The sequence below is a fragment of the Choristoneura fumiferana genome, chromosome 26 (assembly GCF_025370935.1).
Source record: "Choristoneura fumiferana chromosome 26, NRCan_CFum_1, whole genome shotgun sequence".
Lineage (NCBI taxonomy): Eukaryota > Metazoa > Arthropoda > Insecta > Lepidoptera > Tortricidae > Choristoneura > Choristoneura fumiferana.
The window spans coordinates 10,165,528-10,175,724 of NC_133497.1; the positions used below are offsets into that span (position 1 = coordinate 10,165,528).

The 10,197-nt window shown below is 40.7% G+C and overlaps 1 protein-coding gene across 1 annotated transcript; it reads right to left on the reverse strand.

Moving 5' to 3' along the window:
• Positions 1–821: 821 nt before the first annotated feature.
• On the reverse strand, positions 822–5,517 carry LOC141443146 (uncharacterized). The gene is made up of 6 exons (XM_074108356.1): positions 5,378–5,517; positions 3,153–3,406; positions 2,536–2,760; positions 1,696–1,905; positions 1,019–1,239; positions 822–968 (listed from the first exon to the last, which is right to left on the reverse strand). Exons 3-6 carry the CDS (start codon positions 2,699–2,701, stop codon positions 822–824), a joined length of 744 nt encoding a protein of 247 aa, XP_073964457.1. The 5' UTR covers positions 2,702–2,760; positions 3,153–3,406; positions 5,378–5,517.
• Between the last annotated feature and the right edge of the window lie 4,680 nt (positions 5,518–10,197).

A 10,197-nucleotide genomic window follows, 5' to 3' on the forward strand; every position in this document is an offset into this window, starting at 1 on the left:
ATTATTTTTTGCGCCTGACTGTACAATAACGTCGCACGCGACGCGCGCCGTTTGCGCTGCTCATTGGTACGCGTATACTATTTTTCAATCCACCAGTTCCATGCAAACCGCGCCAGCTAGCGTAGGACCTACAATCAGGGAGGCTACTAGGGAGGGAAAATCAAAGTTCATATCCTACCGTCCCTCTCACTGGCGAACAAAAAAATATATACGCGTCGACTTCAGTACCCTTAGTGTAAGTTTTCCGTTACAAAATACGTCACGATCGCGTTCGCGTTAAAATCTCAATTTGTATGGAAACACGAACATCGCAAACGTTCCGCTAGAGGCGCTGTTCGTGTTTCCATATAAATTGAGATTTTAACGCGAACGCGATCGAGACGTGTTTTGCAGGTGGTAGGACTTTGTGCAAGGTCCGCCCGGATTGCTACCACCATCTTGCTCGCTAATCCTGCCGTGAAGCAGCAGTGCAAGACAGCCGGTGAAATAACTGGCACTTGAGGTATTCCATCTTAGGCCTCTAGGTTGGCAACGCATCTGCAATACCCTGGTGTTGCAATTGTCTGTGGGCGGTGGTGATCTCTTACCATCAGGAGACCCACTTGCTCGTTTGCCATCCAGTCGAATAAAAAAAAAAAAACCTATTTTGTGACCGAAAACTTACACTAAGGGCACTGAACCTCCGTTTTTTTGTCGGTTAATAATAAGCGTCAGCAGGATGGTAACATAGGAAGTTCGAATTTTGCACTTCGTAGTATACCAGAATGTGGAGCCAGAACAGAATGAGCAGCTCTGTGGCCAGCATTCGGCCCAAAGTGCATTCAATCATCAGGAAAATCGTTATCCATGTCCGCTTGAGTCTCTTGGTTCTGTTCGTCCTGGCCGGGGTGCGCTGTCTGTTGGTTCTGTCCGCCCTGCGGGGTCTGTCCGCCCGGCGGGGCCGGTCCGCCCTGCGGGGTCGGTCCGCCCTGCGGGTCGGTCCGCCTGCGGGTCGGTCCGCCCTGCGGGGTCGGTCCGCCCGGCGGGGCCGGTCCGCCCGGCGCCTGCTGGCTGGGGTAAGCTTGGTGCCAGGCTGCTGGTGGCGCTCGCCGTCGGACTCCGAGGCGCCTGCAGCGAGGAACGGCGAGCAGGAGAGACAGCAGGACGCGAGGCAGGCTGTCAGGGTGCCCATGACGCCGAGGGCGGCGCCCTGCGCCATCGCGCCGCCGCCGCCGCTCCCCGCGCCCGGCCCGTACGCACCTGGTAATATTAAGAATAGGATACAAAATAGAAAAATCGTCTTCACAAGCCCACAATGACTTTAAAAGTGATCTCCAACGATAGGCCCTGTACAAATACAAAACATTTATTCCGGACTTCGAACCCATAGTGTTACGTTTATGGGAGGCACCCATAAACCAGGGGAAAATGTTCTTTTTAAATGTTTTACAACATTTTGTTAGCGTATGCTACATATATCCGTGCAAAATTACAGCTTTCTACCTATGTTAGTTGTGACCAAAGGCGCGGACGTATAATAGACAAACAGACACACATGGTGAAATCAAGGGTTCCGTTTTTGCCATTTTGCCATGCCAAAAGCAAAACCAAACAGCAGGATAAAGCTAAAAATTTACTTCATATTTTGGCTTCTTTATAATGGTTTCTCGAATTAGCAATTAATAATAAAAGTGTCCTCAAAGGTCAAATACATACCTTGTTGAGGGTATCCGCCCGGTGGTGGGGGGTACCCCTGCCCGTACCCCGGCGGTGGGGGCCCGTAGCCCCCTGGCGGCGGGTAGCCCCCTGGAGGAGGGTAGCCCCCAGGTGGAGGGGGGTAGCCTCCAGGTGGCGGGTAGCCTTGCGTCGGATAAACCGATGGCGGGGGGTAGCCTCCTTGCGGGGGATAGCCTCCTGGAGGAGGTCCTGAAAAGTATGTATATGTAAACTATTTGTTGTACAAAAGAAAATAAAGTATACAATTTTATTGTAAAATAAAAACTCGCCAAGAGCGTGTCGGACACGCCTAAGATGGGGTTGCGTAGCCATTAAGAAAAAAACAAGTGTAATATTTTTCTAAGGTTTTCGTATTGTGCACGGAATCTTCTAAGTTTATAGGTATATTTTATGCCTTAGGCTGCTATTTACTCTTAAACTACTAATAATTCTCAAGCAATCTTAGCCGTTATAATTTTCCTTGTAAATTTGATATACTTACTACCATCCTGAATTTTTCCAAATTTTTCCACCCAACAGTTTAGATTTTAGAGAGGGGACCCTCGATTTTAATGAAAATTTGCACTTTAAAGTTAAATATTTCGCAAACAGATTACTGAATCCAAAAATCATTCTGGCAACCCCACAATGGTTTTAAAAGAACTATCCAACGATATCCCACACTATAGGGTTAGTCGAGAAAAAACAACGTTTTATTTACGACAAAATTAATAGAATTTGACCATGTGTGTGACTATAAAGACCATCCTGGTCAAAAAGCTGGATCCGCCCTTAAAGAAACTGTTGTGAATATATGTGTGTCAGTTCTGTGGGGCATACCTTGGGGGTACGGCTGGTGTGGCTGGTCTGAAAACACCAGGAACTTGCTAGGGTATTCCACCTCCACGGCGGACGGCGCCGACTTGGTGGCCTTCACCTGCTGGATGGCCGCCTTAACGCGGTCCACCTCGTCGGCGCCCTGGCCGAAGCTGGTCACCGTCGGCATGGAGTGCACTATCAGAGGCTGCTGCTTGACGATCGTCTTTATCGAGGTAGACGAATCTTCTGGGAATTAAGAAAAAGTGGTTTAATTTAAAAGTTGGATTGAGATCGCTTTAACCTGCCCGTATCGACACCTACACCGAAACTATATGACATTTTGTCTTAATTATAAGACTGCGGTGAAATGAGCTGGATAATTTTTGTCTTATAATTCAGACAATGGCGGTTAAAGGGTTAAAGCGATTAAGACCGATTGTCTACTCTGATTTTGTTTATATTATACATTTTTTGTACTGATTTGTGGATGTTTTAATGCAGGTTATCAACTAACTTTTTGCATAATTTCATCCAAATCCGTCCAGCCGTTTCAGCGTGAAGAAGTAACAAACATACTCACAAACTTTCACATTTATAATATTAGTAGGATAGGGTTAGTAGGATTAATTAGGATTTACCAATGTCAGTGGCTGTGATCACACTGGGAGACTTCGTCTCGCAGGAGTCGCTTTCCCGGACTATCTGATGCCTCTCCGCCGCGAACTCGGCGCTCGTCTCCTCGCTGGCCTTGGGCCCCCCGCCACCGGGGCCCCAGGGCCCCCTCTGGGACCCCGGGAGTCCCAGTCAGTTCTTTGGGCGGGTCCGCTTCGTGGTTCTGCACGGCGGACTCATCAGGGCTCGGTATTTCGGGGAATTGCGTTGACTTTGATGGCTGGAAATTTATTTGTGTCAATAAAAAATTACCTGCATTGATTATACATTATATATTAATTATATAATCAAAGCCTACAGCACTACATGCAGTTAAGACACCAAAGCGCTATAATTTATAATAAAAAAAATGTCGGGCTAAACTCGATTTAAGACGTGAGTTATCCGGGTCATTATATTTAATATGAGTGAGTCTCACGGTAGTTTCATGTTCAAAAAAAATGAGTTATGTTATGACAGTATTATATTTCATGCGCGATAATATGTTGTTATGTATCTATCTGCCTATCTACTTATCTGTTTCGATTTGTTGTGTATTATATGAGTCAGTTTTAAGTAGGTATTCTTGATATTGCCACAAAACACAGATAGTTCAGAAATCAATCTCCATACAAGTGCGCTCGAGCAACGCACACATAGACACTGCTCACGGACACATCTCGGACCGGTTGGGACCAGTGCGAGCGCGAGTGCCATCGGCTTGAGACACGCATCTGTGAACTTTTTTGTGCAATAATGGAGCAACAAAAAAAAAGTTATAACTGTTCAGTGGACGGTTGTTTAAATTAAATAATCGTGAATTTCGCCAATAAAGAAAACGTCGCAAGGTATTTTCTGTGACAAATTTATAATATAACAATGACATTAAATTCAATATAAGCCGTGGTAGATATAAGCCGTGGTGCCTAGTGGTTTGACCCATCGCTCTCAAACAGAGGGTCGTGGGTTCAAACCCGGCTCGCACCTTGAGTTTTTCGAAATTCATGTGCGGATTACATTTGAAATTTACCACGAGCTTTGCGGTGAAGGGAACATCGTGAAACCTGCACAAACCTGCGAAGCAATTCAATGGTGCGTGTGAAGTTCCAAATCCGCACTGGCCCGCGTGGGAACTATGGCCCAAGCCCTCTTGTTCTGAGAGGAGGCCTGTGCAGCAGTGGACGTATATGGCTGGATGATGATGATGATTAAAATTAAAATACTTTAGTCGTTAATTTATATTTCCATTCTTCCCGTTTCATTCTCAACAATAAATCAAACAACTAGACACGAGTGCCACTACCACGATAGTTTTTTGGTGCATAAGCCATAGTTGACAACCTTAGAGCGACCGCCGAGCGTAGGTATGGAAAGTGAAGTACATACAGGAGATTGACTTGTGAACTATCTGTGTTTTGTAGTATTGCTCTAATCTACTCTAAATTGCATCACCTGCTAATAGTACATTGTGTCTTAAGGGCGGTAAACAAGGAATTACGAACGAGAGTCTATTAGAAGTCCGAAGTCGAAGACTGAGGGCTTTAATGAGTCGATGTTCGTAATTCTAGTACCGCCCGTGCGACATACAATGTTTTTCATCACATTTACGAGTAAAATTGTATATTTTTAAAAGAAAAACTAATATTTTTTTCAAAAATTGCCGATACCGCGGACTACGCTCTTGGCAGCGCCAGCCTCCGCGCCGCCCTACCCCAGCCTGACCATGCGCCCGACGTGCGCGCGCCACACTCATTTACCGACCTTGGGCTTCATGACAACCAAATTAGTACGGGCAATGACTCGTTTACCGACCACGGGTTTTATGACAAGCACATTAAGGTCGAGGGTTTTATTTGGGGGGTTGCAACCAAGGTAGCCTGCATGTTACGACACTGTTTTCGAGCAAGTGTGATGAAAAATGTATTCCTTACTTCCGTCCATTGTAAAGTTTGCCTGGAAGAGATCGCTCTGAAGCTATGAGGCCGCCTATTGCTTACCTTAGAAAATCTCTATGTAATACGTGTTTTTTGTATTGCTTACTATGTGTTGGTGTGCCATAAAGAGTTATTGTATTGTATTGTATTGTAACATTCTCTAGAATGCTCATTACAAGTGAATCCTCAAGTTTATGAGCACCTTTAGGAACACTCTAACGGCCAACGATTTCTTCGAGCAACCGTCTACTGCCACTTAAAATACAACCTTTACTCACTTTCATGAGTATGTCAGTCAGCGCTTTAGCACACGAAACACATTGAAAATATTTGTAAACAACATTTCAGGAATCATTCTTTGTACTCTGTCATTGTCATTCTAACGACAAAGTTATGTTTGCAGTCGTCCAAGGCGCTGTACGAGTGGACGTCGAACAATGTGTATGGAACGAAGTGTGATATAGTTGTGTCCGTCTGCTTACTTAAGTTGGTGTTTGTTTTTGATAGAAGAATATACAAAGAGGTTTGAATACATCTTTGGTTTGTTGCTGAATGTATTAAGGAGCGGCCACACCGCTGCTTAAAAAACGGTGTCCGTACGGAACATCTTCTGATCGATGTTTTGACCAGATTGGCATTGAATATACCTTCTAACATTTTAATTCTAACATAATCTTATAACTAGTTTTTTTAAGTTTTCAATTTATTTATTTATTAAAAAAAATAACTAGTTATAACATTTTCTATTTTAAGGATGGTAGAAGGTTGAATTAAAGAAAAAGTAATTTATTTATTTCTTATAGCTAATCACGAGATAAAAATTTCGTAAAAAATGCGTCGTTAGCTTTCGCTGGCCAGAGTCTAGTGAGCAGTCTCATGCTTTTCGATGCAAATTTATTTATTTAGGGCGTTTTTCACCAACCATTGACGTACGGACAGCTGTCACCACCAACACCTGCGCAAGCTGGCGCCGTACCACGCACGCCCACCCGACGGGAGGAGGTTTCCGCGCGATCTCATCGTGTAGGCGACCACCCCCAATGACAAACCACCGGACATGAGACCACGACCCTAGACGCAGGCTGACGATCGCCTGCTAGGCCATGGAAGCCAAAATGGAAGTAAGGAAGAAACCAAGAGCATCTCGCTCATAACCACCGACCTGGCCATCGCAATGGCCAGCGACAGACGCCACCGAAGGGGGCCAAGGCCCCGACCGGTAACCCCACGGCCCCTCAGGGTCAGTGAGTAGATAACTCGAACCAACCATTGATTAGTGTTAACTGACGGTTAAATGTGATGCCGTCTCTATTTGTTTAGTTCAAATAGACGGAGATGGCATCGCATTTAACCGATAGTTAACACTAATCAATGGATGGTGAAACAGCCCTTTAATCTCATAATTAACACTTACGGACAAGCCACACAAGCTAATTATATAATAAGAGAAATGAATCAAATACTTAATATGGGTAGAGACAATAAAGGAAACCCATTACACCGTATCATATCATGACCGTAACAGAAACGTGTCAGCCAAAAATATATTCTTGTATCGAAAAGTATAAGACTATGCACGTTTCGTAACCAACCAGCCGTTGCGTGTAATGTGTGCTTTGACATTCCGTTCCATACGTTCTGTAGCAATGAGGGCTATCGCGTATGAATTCGCCACTAGAGGCGCTAGTGTAGCGTGAGGTCTCCGAAATGTCAAATCTCATAGTTTTTGGGTGAGCTACGCGGGTTTATTTATAATTAGAATAATTTTGTGAATATTTTGCAATATCTGAAATTAATTTATGGCAAATATGCATTCCGGGGCAATGAATGTCTGTGTTTTTTGAGACAGTTTTGTCTTTCGGAGACCTTTGTCCTCCCTTTTTTTCGAACAAAACGGGGACTATGGAACACTGTGGCATGCTCGATATTTTTATGGTACGGTTTTAAGGTGTATTAAATATGATTTTAATCTAAACTTTGTTTTCACGCCCGTAATAACAGACTTTGAAAGCCACACTTAAAAACCTCACGCAACAGTGCGCCATCTAGTGAGACAAAAAACGATAGCCCTCATTAAGTACCATGCTACAAATTTGATTGTAACCTTTTTACTAATGGGTAATTTGCAGAAAATATGTACCCTTTATAAGTATATTCCAAACTTTTATATGGAAAAATATTTCACAGGTGCGTTACGTTCAAAAACATTATATGTAATAAGTACTAAAATGTAACAAAAATTAGACATTTTGTATAGAAGAATATTTCTCAGGTGCGTTACGTTCTTAGAAATAAGAATAAAAAAAATGAAAAATATTAAATTTGCTAGGTAAATAGACTTTACATAATAGTGGCCGGGACCTCCTTGTAAGCTAGAAAAAGCGTGTCAAATAAAAAAATACTCATACAAAAAATGTAATGAAATGAGGTGGAAAATTTGGGACATATTTTTCCTGTGTGAGGTTCGAATGTACGATTCTGAGTAAAATAAATAAAAATAAAAAATAATTTTCTGAAAAAAAACTAAAGGTACATAATTTTCTGCTCAAGACCCTAATACTATTTGATGATCATTGTCATTTATTTATACATTTATATTTATTTGCATTTGTTATGACAGAAACTTAGACATACCTAAATAATCTTACTGGCTTGAAAATAGTGTTGTTGTTGTTATTTAAAAGTCGGTATTTTTCCTCAACCAGGTTCTAAAATAGCAACAAGAATTGTCTCCAAGGTTCCTTGAGCTTTGCGTTTGTTTGTTTGTTTGTTTATACTCTTTATTGTACAAAAAAGGAAAACAAAAAGGGTTACATAAATAAAAGTTGTGTTAAGTACAAAGGCGGACTTATCCCTGCAGGCCAGTCAACCTTTGAGTGGTAGAGGAGCAATCCAAAAAACAAGGATCGACAAATAGAGCAAAACATTTGAATAAATATAAATGCTTATGTAAACCTCAAATACCTAACTATATACAATAAATATATAATACATTTATAAAACATTATAATAAAATACATAAATACACAAATTACATAAATAATACAAGTATAAAGGAATACGTCTCGATAGCGTTCGCCTTATAATCTCAATTTGTACGGAAACACGAACATCGCAAACGTTCCGCTAGAGGCGCTGTTCGTGTTTCCATACAATTGAGATTTTAACGCGAACGCGATCGAGACGTATTTTGTAACCGAAAACTTACACTAGGGGTACTGACAGTCGCGGGACTCGCGGGCAGGGCAACAGCTAGAAGGTCATAAATAATATGTATTCCTATTCAATATACGTTACCTACATAACGCTCCTGTTTTTGCAGCCTGTAATACGGAACCCTAAAAAATATTAAGTACCTTAATGTTTTATTGAATGACTTACACATGAAAAATTAATAATGTCGCCAGAGCTCACGTTGTCGATAAAATCAACATCATACCTGGCCCTATTACTGCGAAGTGCAAAATACGAACTTCGTATCTTATCTTGCCGTCCCTGTATTACAATACGAGTGTGAGAGGGACGGTACGAGGAACTTCGATTTTCGAATTTCGTAGTAGCCGTCCTGACCAAATCAGTATGTTTTATAGATCATCATAACAATCAAGGCTTCAAATTTTCCACCCTCCGCCCGCATGACTCAATGATGATTCCATGGTTACGTGCTTAGGGTACGGTTTCGATGGTGCGACTATGCGACATACTTAGTATACAATTAATGAATTAATGAATCGTTTATTCACATAACATAAGGAAGGTAGGTAAGTACAATTATGTATTAGTGATCTGTAATATGTACGGCCATCAGGCATGTGAAAATTAGTCTAAATGGAATTAACCCTTAAACCAAGATATGAAATTACAACAATAAAAAAAAAACAGTAGATTGTATTAAGGTGTAAGTTTGAAAATTTTATAGCAATAGTAATTTTAATGCAGTTTGATCATTTTTCTTTAATATTCTAAAATTCTCGTGTCAGTGTTTGTAACGAAACTCCTCCGAAACAGCTTGACCAATTATTATTTTTTTGTGTATATTTGGTAGGTCTGAGGATAGGACGTAAACTATTTTTTATACCAGCCACCCACACAAAAATTGTATTTTTTATCTTTTGGAATTTTTTATGATTTGATTTGGCATTAAACAATACATACAACCCAAAATTTTCACTTATTCCTCATTTAGGTAGTCTTTCAGCAAAGCCGCGGGCTTGACGGACGGACAGACAGACATGACGAAAGTATAGGGTGCTTTCTGCCATTTTGGCTACGGAACCCTAGTAGCGTGGCTAACCCGAAATGAACCCATTTGACGTGGTTAAAAGCCGCGCGGCACGCTCACAAGGACACAAATATCATTATAACAATTTTTTTCAACTTGTCAGATAAATGAATTCCCATCATATATTGTCAGATTTTAATTAAGGACGACTAGGACATTAGCCTAAGCCGTCTATATAAAAATCTGACGCGCTTGAGTATTTCGAGGTCACGTTATGAGTAGTAAATATACATTCCGGCGAATTAAAAAAAAATTGCTATAATAATTATAATGTAAGGGCATAGAATCTGTCTGGTTTTTCTAGACACAGACATTAGAAAATTTTAAGTAAACTTTCGTACTACATTTATTTGCCGGTAGGTAATTAAATTAATCTAAAATAAACGTCGACAACCATAAGCGTCCGCGCCGGAGTGGGCAGTTAAATCTAAAGGATCGGAGTGGATTTACTTGTCCCTTTTATGCCTACACGCTATACGCACATACATATTAATAATTATTATTGTAATTTATTATAGTAACATATAGATATATTTAGTTAAGGTTTCTTAGGTAAGTTTTCTTTGTCTTCTTCTTATTATTTTTTATTTAATTTAATCTGTAAAAATACCTAATATTATATGTTTTTTTTTTATAATATATTGTTATATTTGTTCTAATACTTTAATTATTTATTCAGAAGATAATATAATATTAAATATAATGACCAGGATAACTCACGTCTAAATTATAATTAAATAATTAATAAAAAAAAATATTAATTAATTTAAGACGTGAGTTATCCGGGTCATTATATTTAATTTTAAAGTTAGTCTC